This window comes from Paroedura picta, chromosome 5, assembly GCF_049243985.1.
Source record: "Paroedura picta isolate Pp20150507F chromosome 5, Ppicta_v3.0, whole genome shotgun sequence".
NCBI classification, from domain to species: Eukaryota; Metazoa; Chordata; class Lepidosauria; order Squamata; family Gekkonidae; genus Paroedura; species Paroedura picta.
This window is the reverse complement of record NC_135373.1, coordinates 46177452-46198951: the sequence shown is the minus strand read 5'-3', so window position 1 is coordinate 46198951 and position 21500 is coordinate 46177452. Positions and strand designations below refer to the sequence as shown.

The 21500-nt window shown below is 46.7% G+C and overlaps 1 protein-coding gene across 2 annotated transcripts; it reads left to right on the top strand.

Moving 5' to 3' along the window:
- Positions 1-283: 283 nt before the first annotated feature.
- Positions 284-20135, top strand: SLC30A2 (solute carrier family 30 member 2). Of its 2 annotated transcripts, XM_077337665.1 has the most exons (8): positions 287-714; positions 3848-4062; positions 5089-5235; positions 8320-8473; positions 9651-9807; positions 10990-11095; positions 14906-15040; positions 19637-20135. In XM_077337665.1, the coding sequence occupies exons 1-8, from the start codon at positions 659-661 to the stop codon at positions 19780-19782; spliced, it is 1116 nt and encodes a 371-aa protein (XP_077193780.1). In that variant the 5' UTR covers positions 287-658; the 3' UTR covers positions 19783-20135. The 2 variants fall into 2 exon arrangements, with proteins under 2 accessions (XP_077193781.1, XP_077193780.1); XM_077337666.1 differs by lacking the exon at positions 5089-5235 and having other exon boundaries at positions 284-714.
- The last annotated feature ends 1365 nt before the right edge of the window (positions 20136-21500 follow it).

The window sequence follows — 21500 nt, the reverse complement described above, 5'->3', positions numbered from 1 at the left end:
AACCCTACTTCGGGCTGTGTGCCTGCGTGTGAGAGAGAGACAAAGTCACTAAGAGAACTTCATGTCACCAGAGGAAATTTAAACCCAGTCTCCTAAAGACCCAAAATGTAACTACTTCTGGAGATGTAACCCTGCTGGAGATCTGCCTGGTTCATGCCCCGTGCGCGGGATCTGCGGGGTTGGTTTTGTGCGTGACGCGGGTCTCCTCCAAGGAGGGAAGGGCTCCTGCGCCTCAGCTCCCCTAGGGGGGAAACGAGCAGCTGGTGAGGCCCCGCGCATTTCGGGCAACGGGATGCGGCGAGCGAGGGGCCCTTTTTTCCGGGCCGGCCTTGCCTCTTGCCTTCCCTGCCACCCCCTCTTCCCTCGGAGGGCGCGCGCGGGCGGGCGGGGAGAGCGAGCCCCTCACGCGGTCCGCGACTTGCAAACTTTGCAGCCGGGACTAGCGGCCGCCGACCGCCTGGCCTTTGCGCACGTCCGCCCCGTTTCCACACGGGCTGCTGCGGGAGCGAGATAAGAAGGCAGCGCCGGGCGCCGCTCCCCTCGCGCGGCAGACGCGGGTCGGTCAGCGGGTGGGCGGCCGGACACGTGCCAGAGGGCGCCGAGAAGAGCCGCCGAAGCGGGGGTCGAAGGGAGGCCTCTGCGCTCACCTGCCGGGAGAATGGAGCTGAGCGACGAGGGAGAAAAAGACCGCCTCCTGCAAGGGCTGGAGGCCAGGTGGGCACGGCGGGGGAGGGGGCTCTCAGGCGTCCCGCAACCTGTCCCCCCGCACCCCCGCAATGCGCCTCTCGCGCCCCCCTCCCCCCCTCCAGGGCTGCGACCCGAGGCTTCCGCGCGGTTGCTCTTCCCGCCGGAGCCTCTCTCGATGCGCCCTTGGAAGCCAGTCCAACGGAGGGGCCGTGCGTTTGCCTCCCAGGCAAGGCTGCAGCGGCTTCCAGCTGCGCTGCCCCAGCTTTGGGGCCAGTTTACTCCCAAGTAAGCGCCCCTCTGCGCTAGACGACTTTCTCCTCACGTAAGTGCCTCGACTTTGAGTTGAGTTGCACCCCATGCTGCTTCTGGCACCGATTTGGGGAGCCAGGATTCTCTCCTCTCCTTCCCCCCCCACACTTTATTCTAACTAGCTGAAAGAGGGGGGGAGGGGTCTTTGCTTAGTCCTCCCCCAGCCCCTGAACTGTTGAGGGGAAGAAGACTCCCTTGCCCACTCCCCACAGTACTTTAGTAGGTAGGTAGGAAGGAAGGAAGGAAGTTCTATTTGTTTAATGGCTGCTTATCCTGCTTCTGTTAAAGGTGAAGAAACGAAATATGGCAGCAAGGGAATGGGGGAATCATCATATGTCCAAAGAGTAACGAATCTCTACTATAACTTTAATATCTGATTATTGTGAGTTTTCCGGCCTGTGTGGCTGTGGTCTGGTAGTTTTAGTCTGTGACCTTTGGCCAGTTACAGTGGCTGGCATCTTCAGAGGTAGAACAATGTAGGAGAGACAGTGGAGAATTACCAACATAATAGAGAAAAACTGGGTCCAAAACATGACAATTTTAGATGTAATAAACTTGCTTGCTATCTTATTTTGTATTCATTGATTTTGCTTGTAGTGACACACAAAATGAAACTTTCATCAGTTGTAGTCTCAATAAAGAAGACTTAGTAAGGATCATTTAGTACTAAGGAGTACATTCAGTATTCATTAGTTGTAAGTTAAATAAACTGTTGAAGATACTCAGATTACTAAATTCTGTTATCAAGTCTGTACTGGATTCCAGTTAAAGGTTGCATCAACTGTAGGATACGGCAAGATGGGAATCTCTCTGTGCCAAAGTGCGGAGTGTGTGAACAGTGGCTGGGCTTCCCCTGGAAGAATCCTGGATAAGGCAGGAATACGGTATATTAAAATCCTCTCCCACCCCCTGAGAAGTAAATAAAACACCCAGCAACTGTTCACACACACTCTACATTTCTTCCCCCATCCCACCTCTAAATACACCAGCCACAGTTCCTGGCCAAATGTCAGCGGTTAAAACGGCCATATACCCACATTGACCAGTTGACTCCAGCCAGGAAAGCCTTCAACAATTCAACTTTAATATCCTTTAACTTGAGGATCAAGGTGGCTCAAAATATGTGTGAAAGATAGACTTTCTTCCCCTGTCCCCAGCTTTATCCTCTTGAGTGGCCTGGGTCTCTCAGTGCGTTGGTGACCTTGGGTGCTCTGGGTAGACAACTTGAGTTTGGTTCAAATATATTTTATTAATTTTCCTTATTAGATTTGCTCCTGTGACACCAGTCAAAGAACTGGCAGTAAAAGACTTTGAGAAACTCTGAAGTTTTGCTGATGACATGCAGTGGTCATTCTTTTATGATAGCTGCAGCTGGCTGAAATTGTTGGGAAAAGACAGGCTTAGCCACAGGCTATCTCATTTTTATCCTGCAGCTCTTCCTGAAGTGAGCTGTTCGGCACTGTATCTTCACAACAGCCCTGTAAGAGGAGTTATGGTCTGAAAGAACAACTGGCTCAGGGATTTAAACCTTGCTCTTCCTGCTCCTAGTCTGACACACTACCCACTGTCCCAGATTACATCCCAATCTGCAAATGAAACTTTTCTTCTCAAATTCATTTCGGGCTCATGTCAGGGAACAGCCTTGTGGCTCATGGTCAGGGTCTGCCTTGACAGACTTTTGCTTTTCCTGCCCTTTCTTCATGGCATGCCACATCTGGAGCCTGCATTACTTTTTGGAAGAACCAAATAGGTTGCAGGGTCTGCACACAAAGCAGCAGGACCTCTCAGTTTATCAGACGATGGTGCACAGTTCAGAAACATTCACAGCAACTAAATAATTAGAAGAACCCTTTGGCAGGGCTGGTACATGAAAGAGTTTGGATGTCGCTTCTTGAATATTAGACGAAAGTGTGGAGCTAATGAGCCTAGCTGTGAATCTTTTGTTTTTAATGTAGTGCCACTTGTTAGAGTTTGGAAAACTTTTCCAGCTCTTAAAGAGTGTGATTAAACGGAGAGAGACCAATCAGTTACAGCCCTTTGAGTGCAAAGCATGGGATTAGCAGCCTATTTCCCTTGCAATCACCACGGCCATCACAACCACCTTTCCCATCCTTCTGGGCCTTGATTAGGTCCATGTCAAGTTTCTAGCCCACTTGATTACAAAGAGATGGCAGCCAAGTCAGTACTGAAGAAGCTACAGAAATGTTGCTGGATAAGATTTTCCATGGTCAGGAAAATCTTGTTCTCTTCATCAATAGCAGAGGGTTGGATTTCACAAAGTGTTTAATTTGCCTAATTGAGAACCAGCATGGTAGGAAAGCGTGCACAGTGTAATAGTTAAAGAGCAGTGGACTCTGGAGAACTGGGTTTGATTCCTTGCTCCTCCTCGACATGCAGCCAGTTGGGTGACCCTGGGCCAGTCACAAGTCTCTCACAGCTGTTCTTGCAGAGCATTTCTTATAGAGCTCACTCAGCACCACCTACCTCACAGGGTGTCTGTTATGGGGAGAGGAAGGCGAAGGTGTTTGTAAGCTGCTTTAGGACTGCTTTAGGTAGTGAAAAGTGGGGTATAAGAATCCAGTTCTTCTACTTTCAATTTACATAGGTTGCATCAACAGTTTTCTTGGTGCTGAATATTGGTTGAAATATTAATATGCATCATCCTGATTCTATGTGCGGTAGTTTTTTGTTTTGTTTTTTGACAGCCAGTGCAGGCCTTTCATCATGGGGATGTTCTCGTCCTTGAATAAACGTAGTGAGGTGGAGTGTGGTTATAGAGGGCACAGCTGAGGGGGAGGGCCTTGTATCTATCATTGGACATCAGTGACTAAGCAACTCCCTCTTGGCTCAGATCTTATTTAGGGATTTCGGGGAGCAGTTTCCATGGTTCAGTGCTTGGCTACGTCCCAGACCTCTCTGCCATTGAGATGGGCCTGAAAGAAAACCAGCATTGCCATTCCAAGTGGTCCTCCGGCAATGGCTACGACTGTGAAAGGGACACTGCTCGGAGGAAGCTCTACGTGGCCTCTGCAGTCTGCTTGGTCTTCATGACAGGGGAAGTTGTGGGTAAGATATTAGAGCTTGTCACACTTCACAGTTTCTCTGGGAGTATCACAAAGCTATGCACAGCTCAGAGGAGACACGGCAGCCTGCCTGGCCAGGCTTAATCCAGCAGTGTTAGGAGCATGGATTTCTAATCTGGCGAGCCGGGTTCGATTCTACGCTCCTTCTTCCATATGCAGCCAGCTGGGTGACCCTGGGCTCGCCACAGCACTGATAAAGCTGTTCTGACCAAGCAGTGATATCAGGGCTCTCTCAGCCTCACCCACCTCACAGGGTGTCTGATGTGGGGAGAGGAAAGGAAAGGTGAATGTAAGCCGCTTTGAGACTCCTTTGGGTAGAGAAAAACGACATGTAAGAACCAGCTCTTCTTCTTCTACCCTCTATCTGTGGCCTCCTTTTTCATCTTTCTTTCTGTGGGGCTCCCCGATACTATGCCATGATTCCATCCTTGACTGTGCATGTTTTCCAAGGGCATTTTAAATGAATGCACCTCCATGTGCCATGTCAAAGACCCAAGGGTGTGTGCAGGGATGACTTTATGTTTTCACTTGTGCAGTGCCCTAATTTGGAGCACTTGGGAGGAGTAGGAATGCAGGACTGTGGTGGGTGGTTGATGGAGGAAGGGGGAATAGTCTGCGTCACTCTACAAAAACATGGCCTGCTGGATTATGCTGCCCTCCTCTTGTAACAGAGTAAATGAGTCTATCTAGACATGAACATTTAGGGGAAGCCAGCATTTAAATCTGTAAGCACATTCTCAGAGGAAGCTGCCCACGCACACATACAATTCGATGCAGTCTTCCTAGGACCATACCACTTTGGAGTGCAATGGAGGAGACTTAATGTTAAATAGTGCCCTTGTTTCAAAAACTCCCTGTGCTCAGAAAACTAGCATGTCATGGAGGAGATCTCTTCCCTGATGTAGTAGCTTTCCACATTCCTACTGTTGAAAGAAAAAGTGTCTGTCAGTGGTCTATAAGCTGTCAATGGTCTATAATGCTTCTTTCCCCTTCCTGTGCCTCTCCCCAGGAGGGTACTTTGCCCACAGCTTGGCCATCATGACAGATGCCGCCCATCTGCTGACTGACTTTGCCAGCATGATGATCAGCCTCTTCTCACTCTGGGTGTCCTCTCGGCCAGCTACCAAGACCATGAACTTTGGCTGGTATCGGGCAGGTAACTTAAACATTGTATTTAGTATTGGAGGGATCAAACTTAAGGGGATCCTGCTTTCTGCAGAAATGCCATTCCGTGATATAGTTCTCGTCTCAGACTTTCTATCCCTTGCTGTTTCCCCTTCCTCCCGCACACCCCTCCCAATCCTGCCCTGAGAACCCTTGCAAATTAATCCGCAGCTGACCAAACATCCATGAATGTGTCCAGAGTCCTAATGGCTGGGACCTTCAAAGCCTGATCTGCTGGGTTGTGATCCCTGAAAGACTTAGTATTTTTTGGTGCTGCTGCTAGTGCATATGTGCAGAAAGCCAGAGATCCATACCCCTTGTGTTTTTGCACTTGTACTGATTAGAGGAGCAGGCTGTTGAAGTGAGCTCACTCTGTTGTGGAAGAGATCCCTCTTCAGCTCAAGGAGGGCTCTGCCTCTCCCTATCATGTGACTCTGGTACATAACTTGACACTGATCAGTGGGTCCCATGAGCCCACTTCCAAGCCTCAGAATTAAAGTGCTCTAATAGCAATCAGCCCAGATCTTCATATATTCAGTGGGCTTTTTGCTACAGCTCTTTCCAAACACCTAGTAATATCATTGCTGGGGTTGCAGGATCTGTCCCAAGGAGCAGCAATTAAAGGCAAGTAGCTTTTCTGCAGATGCTCTTGAGGGGATGAATATTTCATCTTCTTTTCCCTTTGTGCTACAGCCTGCCAATCCTCATAGCTGTTTCTCTGCATAGACCAATGAGATTATTCCATTTTCATGATCATTCCAGGCCTTGAAAGTTCTGCAGCAACTGAGAATGTAGCAGATCGGCTTTGCCTTTTGCACATGGATAGAAGAATATGGCTCCTGTTGATAGACCAGTGTGAAGCCATTTTGACTCCATTTAGGAGGTTGCAGGCAGCTTAGGGTGGTTAGAAGTCAGCAAACAGGCAGGCCTACAGAATGTATCAGAATGTATCAGCCAGTGTTCAGAGACTGTAAGACAAAGACATTATTGTGTAGAACACAATGAAGGTTGCAACATCTGTTTGATGTTAGCCAAAACTGTAACTATCATGGGAGTACAATATGCAGCTTGTAGACAGTATCTAAAGAAACTTGCAAGGTAAGGTGAACCAGAATGTGGGAACTGGATGTCATATGAAGAAGCTATTGTATGAGAATGGACCGACCAACCCTGCCCACTGACCAATGATTTGTGTTTTCACTCTAGTGTGATGAATGATGAATTTTCTGTAGAAGATCCACATGTAAAGATTGTTTAACCAAAAGGTGATTTGCATATGCTTGAGAAAGTAATTAGCATATTGATATAAAAACTGATGCCATATTATTTTGGGTGGACCTCTTGGCATTTTGGCTAGGGTCACCTACTGCTGTAAAAGTGTCACTCCGCTTAAACAAAATCTCCTTGTTGTGTCTTCATGAAGACATAAGTTTGCAGTCCCCTTTGGGCTTCACTTGTATAGCAAGTCAGCTTGCATTTAGAACTAGACTCTACATCTAGCTCTGTTTCAAATTCCCACTGTAGCTTGATGACCCAACTGGGATAGCACAGGCAAGCCCCATCCCAGCAGATATTGGAAGCTAAGCAAGGTCATCCCTAGGTAGCTCCTGGAAGGGTGTCCTCTAAGTGAATACCAGGATTATGTTGTGGGGCTAGGCAATGGCAAACCACCTCCAAATTTCTTGCCTGGCTGCCAGACAATCTTAGGAACTCTTGGCTATATTACACACATGCCATAAGATAAAAAATGTTGCTAGATAACTTCTGAACTCCTTGGAGCAGGTGGCAGAAGAGAATTCTTAATACATCTATCTACAGCTTCACAGTATAAATAAAAAGGTAAGCTTTACGTGGTCAAAGAGTGGGTGGGGCCATGTCTCGGATAGGTCCCACCCACCCAGGACTTTGGCCCAATCAGGAGGCACAGAATGCCTCCCAATTAGGCCAAAGTCCTGGCATCGCTGCCAGATTGCCCCTGGCTGCTGACAGGGCCACAGGTAAGTGTGGGGGGGTGTGCTCCCCCCAGTGTTGAGAAGGCCCTCTGCAGTTGTGTGTGTGGGGGTGAGGGAGTCAATTCAGTTGTATTCTAGATGTGCCTTAGCTCACTTTCATACAAATGTTAATAGAGGTTATGGGTGGCTCAAGCTCTCCCCCTTCTCCAAGTAGGGAATAGGGTTTTGGAGATTTCAAATTATAGAGAGATTTCAGGAAGGAGGTTCCTGGGGACCTCCAGGAAACACTTCTCTGACCTGACCGGATTTGACCTGGTGTGATGTGATAAAACTCCATGTGGCAAGGAAGGATGTCTCTATGGTTCTAAGTCCCACAGAGCAGATAGATCTCTTAACTGAGGTCTAGAGCAGTCAGCTATGACCATGTGCTCACCTGAAGAACTGAAGGAAGCTTCTAGGTACTGGAAACCCTGTAGAAATCTGTATCTTTCTAAACTAAAGGAGCTTGTCCTGTATTTTAACATCTGTTAGGGCATGTATAGACATAGGGACAGGGGATTTGTATGTTACTGATTTCTTTTGGAATCCCTTTCTCAACCTGGTGCTCTGCTAAAAGCATGCTTATTAAATACTTTATAACTTTGAACGCTACTATTGCTTCTTTGTACAGCATAGACCTCCACCATCTCAGACACAATATTGTAAAAGGGAGCTTCAGAAGAAGGAACACTGACAAGTGGCTATTCTGCCAAGGGTACACTGGGCAGTAAATTGTCCCTGTGGTTGCTAAGCGCTGGGCAGCAGGAGACAAAGAGCCAAGGCCTCAGACCTTGGAAGGGAAGCTGGGAGTCCTGACCTGCTCGGTAGGCAGTTCTAGACAAAGATCATGTGGTGATGGCAAATGTAACCAAGAGAAGAGCTTCTCCAAGAGTTGGGAACCCCTTGGAGTGGGCAAGGTGGAATAGGGTTTGCAGGCCAGAGCAAGTTTGTTCCCATCATCCCATCAGTTTAAGTGCTGATAGCAATCAGAGTAGACAAGTCTCACCTTGCTAGACCATTGACCTGGCTCCATATTGTGCAACTCTATATATTTGCAACTTTTCTTGACTTTTCTCCCCCTGCAGAGATTTTGGGAGCTCTGCTATCAGTGCTCTCCATCTGGGTCGTAACTGGTGTCTTGGTCTACTTGGCAGTCCAGCGGCTGCTCTCAGGGGAGTATGAGATAGAAGGAGAAGCAATGCTCATCACTTCAGCCTGCGCAGTGGCAGTGAATATAATGTACGTAGGTATTCCCTCCAAAAACTGCACAAAGTGGAGATTCTAGATGGATGGGAGGGGGTGATCTTAACAGCTGGTCTTGGAAGATGGGCTGCCTGAGATTTTAACTTGAGGACCAAGAACAGCACTAAGCAAAAGTGGAACCAACCAGATCAGGCTCTGATCAAAGGAAAAGTCCCCCTTTCCCTGCTGGCCTTTCAGTAATATTCCTCTGATGGCCTTTTTTGTGGCTGTGTCCAGATATAACTGCACTCTGTTTGCCTGCATTTACACTACATTATCTTGTGTTTGTGACAACAGTTTCAGGCATGACAGTGGGAATAGTGTTCTCCTCAAAGGTAAATTTGCTTTGTATCTTGGCTGGGTTCCACAAGTCACCTTTCTGCCCCTGGCTTCTGCAACTGTGCATTGTGGGCTTTTGGAATTTGAAGTGAGGGCATTTCTGTCTCTGGCAGTTCTACTGTCAGATTCCATGGCAAATCTCCTGGGGGGAGAAAAGGCAAACTCGGAAGTTCTGGCTAGAATCTCAGCAGCTTATTTAGAAGAGTACAAACAGCATCAATCACAGGATCAAAGACCAAGGCAATAGGCACTTATGGAGGCATATCCTCCCTATCTGTACACAATTTAGTTTCACACAGAATAGTTCTTATCATCGAAGGATAGTACAGTTTACAGCGAACACCTTAAGGCAGAAAGGAAACAGTTCAAAAAACTGAAGGCATGATAGGGAGCCAGATGGCCTGGCGTAGGGGAACAGAAGGGGCTGAGCATAGCAACTTCGGGACAAGTCCTGGTAGGGAGTTCTGGGACATGGGTCAGGCAAATTATGGCAGGATCCAGTGGCTACCTGATATTTAGGGCTCTGAAAAGATGGAGGAGTGAGGAGTGGGCAAGCACTGTTTCCCTTGCAAACATAAAATCAGAGTCCAGTAGCACCTTTAAGACCAACAAAGATTTATTCAAGGCGTGAGTTTTCGAGTGCAAGCACCCTTCGTCTTAAAGGTGCTAATGGACTCTGATTTTATTGTGCTACTTCAGATGAACATGGCTGCTCATTTGAATCTATCCTTGCAAACATCGATAGCCAAGTGGTAAAAGGTTTCTCCTCAATGCCAGGGGAGTCGAGAATCTACGTCACTTCCCTTCTGCTAACCCTTTGCTTTGATCTCCGTAGAATGGGAGTCTCTCTTCACCAGTCAGGTCCTGGGCATAGCCACCATAGCCATGGTGAGGGGCAGAATACTAGCGTTCGGGCTGCATTCATCCATGTTGTTGGGGATCTTCTGCAAAGCATCGGGGTCTTGGTGGCAGCCTACATCATCTATTTCAAGGTAAGGGCCCAGTAGTGTTTTATTTTGGGGCAGGGAAAGGCTATGGCCCCAGTGGTCATTCTATACATATTGATGTCACAGCATAAATAGCTGTTTCTTGACCGGGATAGCTCAGGCAAGCCTGATCTTGCCTTAGAAGCTAAGCAGGAATGACCCTGGCTAGTATTTGGATGGGAGTCCTCCATGGATTTGGGTGGTACATCCTCCAAGATACACTAGGGGTCATGATGTGGATGCAGGGGATGGCAAACCACCTCCAAATTTCCCTTTCCTGGCTGCCAGACAATCCTTGGATCTCCTGGCTACACTACGCATGCCATATGATAAATAAAAAAAAATAATAATGATAAGAGTTGTTTTTTATACCCTGTTTTTTACTATCAGGAGGAGTCTCAGAGCAGCTTACAATCGCCTTCCCTTCCTCTCCTTGCAACAGACACTTTGTGAGGTAGGTCGAGCTGAGAAAGCCCTGACATTGCAACTCTGCAAAAACAGCTCTATCAGGACTGTGACTACCCACAGTCACCCAGCTGGAGGAGCAGAGAATCAAACTCAGCTTTCCACTCTTCACCACTATACCAATCTGGCTTAACCACTGCACCAAGTTTCCACAATCTATCAGTGCACAATTTGTGTGCAGAAAGTCCCAGGATTAGGCCTTGGATTCTTAGAAGAGAATCAGAAGAGTTGGTCCTGTCCTGGCTTCCTGCCCTCCTCCTGATGACATTCAAATTCTTAAGGAGAACAATCATGCCCCCATGCAGCTTTCTCGTCTCCTGGCTGAACATTCCTATGTCCCTCAGCCTTTTCTCATAGGGCTTGGTCCCCAGGCCCAGGATTATCCTTGTTGTTTTCCACTGCAGCCTCTCAACCCCAGAATCTTCAGTTCTGGGATCTTGACAAGTAGAAGTTGAGAACAGGAAATTTAACTCTTTCGTCCCATGCAATTTTCTCACTAGATAACAGCTGTGCCTGAGCTGCATTACGCCTCTGAGGAATAACATATAAGGCACCTGTAAGATTTTCCTCCTAGCATTTGGGCCATAGGTCCATCTCATGATGGAGTTGATCTGTCTATAGGCAAGGGAATGACTTCAGCCATGCAATAGTTCTGTTAGTAGTCAGCAACAAGCTAGGTGTTGTACTAGGTATCATACAAGTCTTACGTTCACATCTTTGCAGCCAGAACTGAAGTATGTGGATCCCATCTGCACCTTCTTGTTTTCCATCCTTGTCCTTGGAACAACACTGAGCATTCTCCGAGAGGTGGTCCTTGTGCTAATGGAAGGTAAATCCCTGCATGAATGGGACGGGGATTACGTTGGACTATGATTCCTTCCTTGTTTATAATCAACACATAGTTTCCTTGTTCAGAATTACCTGCTGGGATTACTTAATCGAAGAGCAGAATGCTAACGTGAAGGGGATAGTTTAACCCTGGCTTTCTCTAGGGCTTTAGTGCTGGAAAAAGTCACCACCAGGCTGGCTTTATAACCCTCGGCAGAGGGAAAACTTACCTGCATTCACGACCACCCCGGTGGTGTTGGGGAGGACAGCAGCTCAGGAATGACTTTTTTTTAAATGAGAAATGTGCAGGGGAGGAAATACAGATTTTGTTCTCAGAGTGTGCATCCTGGAAGGAGACAAGTGTTTGACTGCTTTTAACACCCGCTTGGGACAGTTTGAGTATTTGGTTATGTTGTTTGGGCTGAGTGGGGCCCTTGGGGTGTTTATGAACCTGATCTATGTCGTGTTGCATGACGTTGTACAAAGGGGCTTGGTTGATTTTGATGTTTTAATATACTTGGAGACTGAGAAGGATCATATACGCCTCATGCAGGATGTTTTGCAGAATCTTGAACATAACCACCTATATGCAAAACTTTACAAGTGTGAAATTCATGAAGATCACCTGGACTTCCAGGTGGCTGGACATGGACCCAGAAAAAGTACAGGATGTATTGGGGTGAGCAGCTCCCTGAATCTGGCAGCAGCTGCAGAGTTTCTTGGGGTTCTCCAGTTTTTATCCTGACTTCCTGGCAAACTTTGCCCAAATAGCCTTCCTGCTCACAGAACAGAAAGTAATGGGGCACGGATGAGTAAACCCAGAGCTAAGTTGTAATAGAATGGTTAGTGCCAGCAGACATCTGAGGAATTGAAATGGGAATTCATGACTGATCTGATTTTTCCACCATGCCAACCCTGCAGGGCAGTTCATTGGATATGGGGGCAGTTTTGCTCCAACAGTTGGCTGTCTGGGCATTTGGTTTTTGTAAAGACCTTTCACCTAGACAGTCAATTTTGCTGGCCTACCATGAGAAAGGATATTGAGACTCATATGCAAGGCTGTTCCACCCGTATCACTGCCCAAAGTAGAAGAGTTGGTTCTTATATGCCGCTTTTTCTCTACCAGAAGGAACCTCAAAGCAGCTTCCAATCACCTTCCCTTTCCTCTCCCCACAACAGATGCCCTGTGAGGTAGGTGAGGCTGAGGGAGCCCTGAGATTACTGTTCAGTAAGAATAGTTTTATCAGTGCTATGGCGAGCCCAAGGTCACCCAGGTGGCTGCATATGGGGGAGGAGCGGGAATCAAACCTGGCTCACCACATTAGAAGTCTGTGCTCCTAGCCACTTCACTAAGGATACCTCACCACTACTCAAAGAATGTGGTGGTGGGGGAGAAAGCTGCAGGTATTGCTGCAATCCCTAGAAAGCCATACAGTATCCTGGCAGGTCATCTCTATGGACTTTATCATGGACCTGCTTCTCAGCTGTGGAAAGCTGGGCTGAATCTGCACGGAGCTTTTATTCTAACTGTAGGTTGGAATAAAATACTGAATGCGATTTCCATTTTGATTTTGGGCGATTTAAATTTTTCATCTGCAAGAAGCATGATTGGCCCAAAGTGACCCCACCTCACCCCCACGATATCCTGGAGTGGATATAACCCTCGATATTTGAAAAATCGTCATGAGAAAGCATGCAGCTGTCTACTTTCCCCAAAATAACTTGCTGCCGAGCCTCCAATGCTGTAGAAAAGCCCTGATAAGGCAGGGCGTCAGTTCGCAGTTTGCAAGGCTTCCCTTAAAGGGGAAGAAGCCCTAACTTATCTCAGCAGAAACTCCAGAAGCCCTAACTTCTCTTGGCAGAGATTTTCCTCTTGGATTTATTTCCCCTCCTCTGCTGTCTCCAATCCTCTCCTCACCCCTCCCCTCCTCCCCGTTCAAGAAAAGAAAGAGGCTCCTGCTGCACTTGGACCCCCTCCCCCTTCTGAAGTTCCCTAATCAAGTGCAGAACACTTTTCTGTTTCAATGGGTGGGGGGTAGAGGAAGACCCGAGTTCAAATCAATCTGCAGGATCCACAATAAACAAAGTGAGTGCAGAATCAGCCCTGGTCATCTGGGTTGTGGTAGATTTTTTCCCCCTGAAACAGGCTCACTTTGTGCCTTGCACATTACTCCCTGTGGCCCAACATTTTCAGATTGCACAGGGCCCCAGTTAAAGCTGTGTCCAGCAGAAGGGTCCAGTTCATTGTGAAGTTCTGGTGGGAGCTTTTGAAGCTTATGGGAATGGAGCAAGCATGAAGTTCTGGTTACCATCTTGAGACCAATGGCCAGACCAAACAAGTAAATCAGGTTCTAGAGCAACACTTGCACTGCTTCATTAATTACCAGCAGGATGACAGGACTCAATTGCACGTATAATAATGCTGGGAGTTCACTCAGCATGCCCGGACAGACTTTCTCTGGGGTGACGGGGGGTGGGGGAGTCAAAACCACTCTGTTTGCTCTTTCCTTTTTATAGATTGTTCTGTTTTCTGTCTATGCAATTGATATGTAATTGATTACTGTGATAATTCACACCTAAGACTCCCAAGGTAGAGGGCTAGCTTATTGTGGGGGACTCTCCACTCTTCTAACAAGACCTTGAAGTGTGGTTATCTCTCTCTGGCGAACAGAAGATCATCTTGGGCTCTTCACACTCAAATGGACTAGCAAGGGTAGCAAAGGGGACTGGGAATTAAAATGAGCAGTGGTCACCTGACGTCAGTTTTAGCAAGGATTATGGGATGTGAGCATTGTTGTACTTTACACCAGTGATCTGCAACCTTTTACAGGCTGTGGACCAGCGGCAGCAGGGAGGGCGATTGTGCGGCCACGCATGCGCTCATGCACGACTGAAAACATGCATGTGCGGCACTTCCGCATGCACGAAAGCATTGTGCATGTGCGGCCCTGCTTCCCTCTCCCCCCTCCCAAAGTAAGAAGCTTGCCAGGCCGCAAGCTTGCGGCCTGGGAAGTTTCTTACTGCGGGGGGGGGGGGAGGGAGCCGCGGCCCGGTGGTTGGGGACCACCGCTTTACACTACAGAAACTTTCTTGCAAATGGAGTTTTCTTATTGAAAACATATAATAAGAAATAAGATGTTTTCTTATTGAAAACATCAGCTGAACCCTCAACTCTCTGTCCCTGGCCTCCAGAAGTCAGTTTAGTTTACAAGTTTCTAACATGCTTTCTGGAAGATGTACAGGCTCACTTTTTGGAGAAACTCCAAGGAAAGAAAGAAAAAATAATTTCCAAAAGCTGAGAACCAAGTCAACAACTGAGAATGTATGATTTAAACCAGGGGTAGTCAACCTGTGGGCCTCCATATGTTCATGAACTACAATTCCCATGAGCCCCTGCCAGCAAACACTGGCAGGGGCTCATGGAAATTGTAGTCCATGAACATCTGGAGGACCGCAGGTTGATTACCCCTGATTTAAACAACAAGGGAAATGGGCAGGTCGTCTTGATGTCTTGCAAGACAACTTGGTGTAGTGGTTAGGAATGCGGACATCTAATCTGAGGTGGAGTGAACTTTTCCCCCCAGGCTGTTGGCAAGCCTAGTTTCCTTTGGATGCAAAATTCAGAGGGCAATAAAGTAGAGTGGGATTTCATCTGAGAAACGGCACCGGCACCCGTGGGGAAACTATTTGATCAAACGAACCTGTTTTTGCTTGAGGAAACAGAAGCTGGTTGGACTGTGGAGCTCCCTCTAGTGTCCCCCACTCAAGTTGCTGGCATCTAACTGGCATCTCTCTTCTAATTTTTCTGCAGGCACACCTAAGGGTGTGGATTTTAATGAAGTGAAAACAATTCTGCTATCAATCAGTGGTGTGAAAGCCCTTCACAGCCTCCACATCTGGGCCCTAACTGTGTCTCAGCCAGTCTTGTCAGTTCACATTGCAATCAGTAAGTTGCATCTCCAAGGTGTGCGTTTGGGTTTTACTTGGTGTAGCTGTCATGACCCCCTTCAAGGATCGCTGCCTTGTTGTGGCAAGGGGGCTTGCGTAGTTCAGTGAAGCTATGAGCTATACCATGCAGGGCCACCCAAGACGGACAGGTCATAGCTGAGAGCTCTGACAAAAGGTGATCCACTGGAGAAGGAAATGGCAAACCACTCCAGTATCTTTGCCATGAAAACTCTATGGACAGTTCCAATAGGCATAACGATATGACGCCGGAAGATGAGCCCCTCAGGTCGGAAGGTGTCCAATATGCTACTGGGGATGAGCAGACGGCTAGTACAAGTAGCGCCAGAATGAATGAAGCGACTGGGCCAAAGCCGAAAGGACGCTCAGTTGTGGAAGTAACTGGTGGCAAAAAGACAGTCCGATGCTGTAAAGATTTTTATTCCATAGGAACCTGGAACGTCAGATCCATGAATCAAGGTAAGCTGGACGTGGTCAAACAAGAAATGACAAGACTGAACATCGACATTTTAGGAATCAGTGAACTAAAATGGACAGGAATGGGTGAATTTAATTCAGATGACCATCAGGTATACTACTGTGGACAAGAATCTCGCAGAAGAAATGGAGTAGCCTTCATAATCAATAAGAGAGTAGGAAAAGCAGTCTTGGGATACAATCCCCAAAATGACAGAATGATCTCAGTTCGAATCCAAGGCAAACCATTCAACATCACAGTGATCCAGGTCTACGCCCCAACCACTGCTGCTGAAGAGGATGAAGTTGATCAGTTCTATGAAGCCCTACAACACCTTCTAGAAGCAACACCAAAAAATGATGTGCTTATCATCATGGGGGATTGGAATGCTAAAGTAGGAAGCCAAAAGATAACCGGGATAACAGGCAAGTTTGGCCTTGGAGTACAAAATGAAGCAGGGCACAGGCTGGTAGAATTTTGTCAAGAGAATACAATGGTCATAGCAAACACTCTTTTCCAACAACCCAAGAGACGACTCTACACATGGACATCACCAGACGGTCAACACAGAAATCAGATTGACTATGTGCTCTGCAGCCAAAGATGGAAAAGTTCTATCCAGTCAATAAAAACAAGACCAGGAGCTGATTGTGGTTCAGATCATGAGCTTCTTGTTGCAAAATTTAGGCTTAAATTGAAGAAAGTAGGGAAAAGCACTAGGCCACTCAGGTATGAACTAAATCATATCCCCGACGAATACACAGTAGAGGTGACAAATAGATTTAAGGAATTAGATCTGATAGACAGAGTGCCTGAAGAACTATGGACGGAGGTTCGCAACATTGTACAAGATGTAGCAACTAAAACCATCCCAAAGAAAAAGAAGTGCAAGAAATCAAAATGGCTGTCTGAGGAAGCTTTACAAATAGCTAAGGAGAGAAGGGAAGTGAAAAGCAAGGGAGAAAGAGAAAGATACACCCAATTGAATGCAGAATTCCAGAGAAAAGCTAGAAGAGATAAGAATGCCTTCTTAAATGAACAGTGCAAACAAATAGAAGAAAGCAATAAAATGGGGAGGACCAGAGATCTTTTCAAGAAAATTGGAGATATGAAGAGAACGTTTCATGCAAAGTTGGGTATGATAAGGGACCAAAATGGTAGAGACCTCACAGAAGCAGAAGAGATTAAACAAAGGTGGCAAAATTATACAGAACAACTATACAAGAGCGAGCTTAACATCCCTGATGACCACGGTGGGGTAGTTACTGACCTGGAGCCAGACATCCTGGAATGTGAAGTCAAATGGGCCTTAGGAAGTCTGAGCAACAATAAAGCTAGTGGTGGTGACAGCATTCCAGTTGAACTATTCAAAATCTTAAAGGACAATGCAGTAAAAGTGCTACACTCAATATGCCAGCAAATTTGGAAAACTCAACAATGGCCACAGGATTGGAAAAGGTCAGTTTACATTCCAATCCCAAAGAAGGGCAATGCCAAAGAATGTTCAAACTACCGCACCATTGCACTAATTTCTCATGCTAGCAAAGTTATGCTCAAAATCCTACAAGCTAGGCTCCAGCAATATGTGGCCCGAGAACTTCCAGAAGTACAGGCAGGATTTCGAAGAGGCAGAGGAACTAGAGATCAAATTGCCAACATACGCTGGATCATGGAGAAAGCTAGGGAGTACCAGAAGAACGTCTACTTCTGCTTCATTGACTATGCTAAAGCCTTTGATTGTGTGGAGCACAACAAATTGTGGCAAGTTCTTAAAGAGATGGGAATACCAGAGCATCTTATTTGTCTCTTGAGAAATTTATATGCAGGCCAAGAAGCAACAGTGAGAACTGAACATGGAATCACTGACTGGTTCAAAATTGAGAAAGGAGTTCGGCAAGGCTGTATACTGTCGCCTTGCCTATTTAACTTATATGCAGAGCACATCATGAGAAATGCGGGATTAGAGGAGTCACAAATTGGGATCAAGATTGCAGGGAGAAATATCAACAACCTCAGATATGCAGATGATACCACTCTAATGGCAGAAAGTGAAGAGGAACTAAAGAGCCTGTTGATGCGGGTGAAGGAGGAGAGTGCAAAAGTTGGCTTGAAACTCAACATCAAGAAAACAAAGATCATGGCATCCGGCCCTCTCAATTCCTGGCAAATAGATGGGGAAGAAATGGAGATAGTGACAGATTTTATTTTCCTGGGCTCCAAGATCACTGCAGATGGAGACTGCAGCAAAGAAATTAAAAGACGCTTGCTCCTGGGGAGGAAAGCTATGGCAAATCTAGACAGCATCCTAAAAAGCAGAGACATCACCCTGCCAACAAAAGTGCGTTTAGTCAAGGCTATGGTATTCCCAGTTGCAATGTATGGCTGCGAAAGTTGGACCATAAGGAAGGCCGAGCGTCAAAGAATTGAGGCTTTTGAACTCTGGTGCTGGAGAAGACTCTTGCGAGTCCCTTGGACTGCAAGGCGAACAAACCGGTCAGTCCTAGAGGAGATCAACCCTGACTGCTCTTTAGAAGGCCAGATCCTGAAGATGAAACTCAAATACTTTGGCCACCTCATGAGAAGGAAGGACTCCCTGGAGAAGAGCCTAATGCTGGGAGCGATCGAGGGCAAAAGAAGAAGGGGACGACAGAGAATGAGGTGGCTGGATGGAGTCACTGAAGCAGTAGGTGCAAACTTAAATGGACTCCGGGGAATGGTAGAGGACAGGAAGGCCTGGAGGATCATTGTCCATGGGGTCGCGATGGGTCGGACACGACTTCGCACATAACAAGCTGTCATGATCGTTGGCTTGGGTCTTCGGGAAGGGCTGGGTAAGCACAGATGGTATCCACAGCTGGAAGAGTCAGGCACCTGTCCACAGTTATTGGAAGGGCCCACCAAGCTGATCCTGGGGCCTAGAGCAAAAATAGAGGAGCTCAAAATTGTGTATCACCATCTTCTAAAATGTTGTGTTTCCCAAATTCTGTTCTGGGCCCAGAAAATTGGTCATGCTAGGAAGCAGCATGGTGATAAGACAGCCAATGTAGTGTAGTGGTTAGAGAGTCAGACTAGAATCTGGGAGACCCAGATTCTGTGAGGTTTCTGCAGATTGCCTCAATAACAAATCCTTGACAAAAAAAGATAGATTTATTGAAAGTTAAGTAAGTAAACCTAATCAATACGCTGCCAAGACTAGTTTGTATAGAAAGGAAACCAGGCTAATATCCCAGTGCCCACACCCATCCCCCTGGAACTTTTGGTAGGAGAACTTCAAAAGACTAAATCGCAGAGAACTGTCAGAATCAACAGGTTCTCCCAAGGACAGTTGTGCTGTCCAGCTCAGGGCATTTCCCAGATAAATGAGGGTTGGTGTGCCAACAGACAGGAAAGAGTGCTCACACCCAAAGGCAATAAAAAATGTAAAAACACATTTCAAACAAATAATAAAACTAAGAGCTAAGGCTACATTCCCCATTAACTACAAGATATATGGCAGAAAAGAGCAGATTCTGACAGATTCAAATCCCCATTCTACCATGGACGTTGGCTGAGTGACATTTGGCCAGTCGCTCCCTTTCAGCCTGACCTACCCCACATGGTTGCTGTCAGGTAAAAAGTTGAAGGAAAAGCCCTCTGCCTTGAAGTGTCCCTGGAGCCTAGCCCTACTCTTTCAGGCACCATGCCGAAGCATTTCTTTTTACTCTAGTTTTTAGGTGGGTGGGTGATCTTTGTTTCCATAATCTGCTTCTAACCTGCTGTCTGTTGCAAGGATAATTTCAGCTGCCAAATGTTTAATGGTTCATGGCTGCAAGCATGTTTCTGATTCAGAGCTTTATTCAGGGCTGTTTTATAAATGGGGATTAATTTCAGTGCTTTTTAAAATGAAGTGTATATTTTGTAAGTCACCTTGAGCAGGTCTCTAAAGAGGAGGGTTATCATTATTTTGAATAAATAGCCCGCCCGCCCCCAATTTTGGGTGTGGGGCAACAATCACATTTCGCCTCCAGGGGTGGCTGGCTGTGAATGAGAAGAAGGAAAATATGGCTTTGCTATGACCCATCAGATGCTCAACTGTGTATCCTGTGTCGTCTCTATCTTCCTTTTTCTTCCACTTCCCAGATGAGGACGCGGAGGCCCAGGCCATCTTGAAGGAAGCCAGTTCCCAGCTGCAGGAGGCCTTCAACTTTCACACCACTACCATCCAGATAGAGAACTACTCTGAGGACATGAACGATTGTCAGGAATGCCAGAGCCCCTTGGACTGACTGGTGCCCCCCCAGGGAGAGTTGCTAAGCAACCCTGACTGAATGGCCTTGTCTAAATGCTACCTCAGACTTGCTATTGCTGTGACTTTAAAATTCCGTAGTCTTCTAGGCTAGTTGTGGCCCTAGAGCATTTGGGGGGGGGAGGGGGGTTGTGCTGAAAGGATGTTTGAGACTTGAGCAACGTGATTGAGCAAAGTGATTGTTTCCCACTGAATTCTGTATTTTAAGGACCAAAAATTGTCTTTTGTTGTTGTTTGCCCTTTTCCTCCTGCTGTCTTTCTTCATACTGTTCAGAAAATGTAATTTTTAAATGGTCTGCAATTAAAACAGAGGAATCTGTTGGTCTGTGTTGACTTTGCTGTGGCTTTGACCTCATTCTCATCGTCATTTTAAACCAGTTGTCTGTGGCCGACCTGATTCCATGCAAAGGAGTTTATGAGCCATATCTGGCTTTTCCTCCCCACTGGAGTTTGTTTTCATAGCTGTTTTCCTACGTCTTCCTTTTTGCACTTTCTGTCTGCTCAGAAATTATATTGATTCCAGAGTTCTTGGTCTTTCAGTGCTCTCCAAGGCAATACTTTCCAGCCTGTAAGTCTCTATTGAAAAATGGGTCATGAAGCCTGTGGAAGTGGGTCTCAGGCTTCTTGCATTTTAATTGCTTTGTGCCTGCTCAGGTAATTCATGTATATGTGGGGTTTAAGTGGGTCACCAGCATACTAAGTAAATTCAGCTTGCGGGTCACCGTACCCCCAAAGGCTGGAGGCCACTGGTCTACGTTTGTCTCTCTCCCTCCCCCTCTCCCCCCTCCCCATCCTGTTCCTATGATGGTCATATGCCCTGCTGAGTTTACAGATCAGTGGTTTGCTGAAAGCACAGTGGTAGCCCTGGCTGGGTTTACTTTTCCTGGTCAGTTTGGCATCCTTATAACTCGCTGCAGCTAAAGCCAAATGAAGTGGTTTTGGACTGTGTTTGCATCTTCAGAAAAAGTGGTCAGCATGGCAAGTCACTAATGGGTCAGGCTATGATCTGGCAGATGCAGGTTCAAATCCCTGTTGTGCCATGGAAACTTGCTGGGTGACCATGGACCAGTCCCAGTCCCTGCCTAAGCTACCTCACAGGGTAGTTGTGAAAACGGAATAGGAGAATGCTGAGGGATGCTTTGGGTTAGGGGGGGTTTACAGACCACTGTAAACGAGGTAGATAAATTGTAGTGTTGGGAATCTAGGCCACAGTTGGACCACTAGAGGGCGTCAGAGGCTTTGTTATCTGGTAATTGAGGTCTTGTGAAAATTCTTCTACGGGCTGACATTTCTGCACGTTCTGTTGTCAGATGAGGGTTGGAATATGCTATTTAGAATAAGCCATGGCTCCATTTGGTCGCATTCTGATATGCCTAGCTGTGAGCAATCTTTCCCTGTGGTATGTCCTGATGAGTAGGGTTCAGTGCCAGAGTTTCTGCCTCCTTGGTTAAGGGCGGGGGAAGAGATTTTCTTCCACTTAGACAACAGTTCTTGTATTAGTTTGCAACAGTTCTGCGTGTACCGTCTGATCAGTCACACCTCTGTAAGGTGGTGGTGCAATATAATAAACTGTGGAGCAGTGGCTTGCCAAATTGTACATTATGTGAGAGATCTGCACATAATCTTCAATATAAGTACTGTTATTTATTTCCTTCATAGTCCCCCTTTTTTCATGGAGACTGACAAAAGCTGGGAGTT

Bases quoted from the DNA above. Each gene is read 5' to 3' on its own strand.
- SLC30A2 (XM_077337665.1), top strand. From the start codon at position 659: ATGGAGCTGAGCGACGAGGGAGAAAAAGACCGCCTCCTGCAAGGGCTG. The intron at 4,063-5,088 runs GTAAGATATTAG...GCCTCTCCCCAG, and splicing joins CATGACAGGGGAAGTTGTGG to GAGGGTACTTTGCCCACAGC. The intron at 5,236-8,319 runs GTAACTTAAACA...CTCCCCCTGCAG, and splicing joins CTTTGGCTGGTATCGGGCAG to AGATTTTGGGAGCTCTGCTA.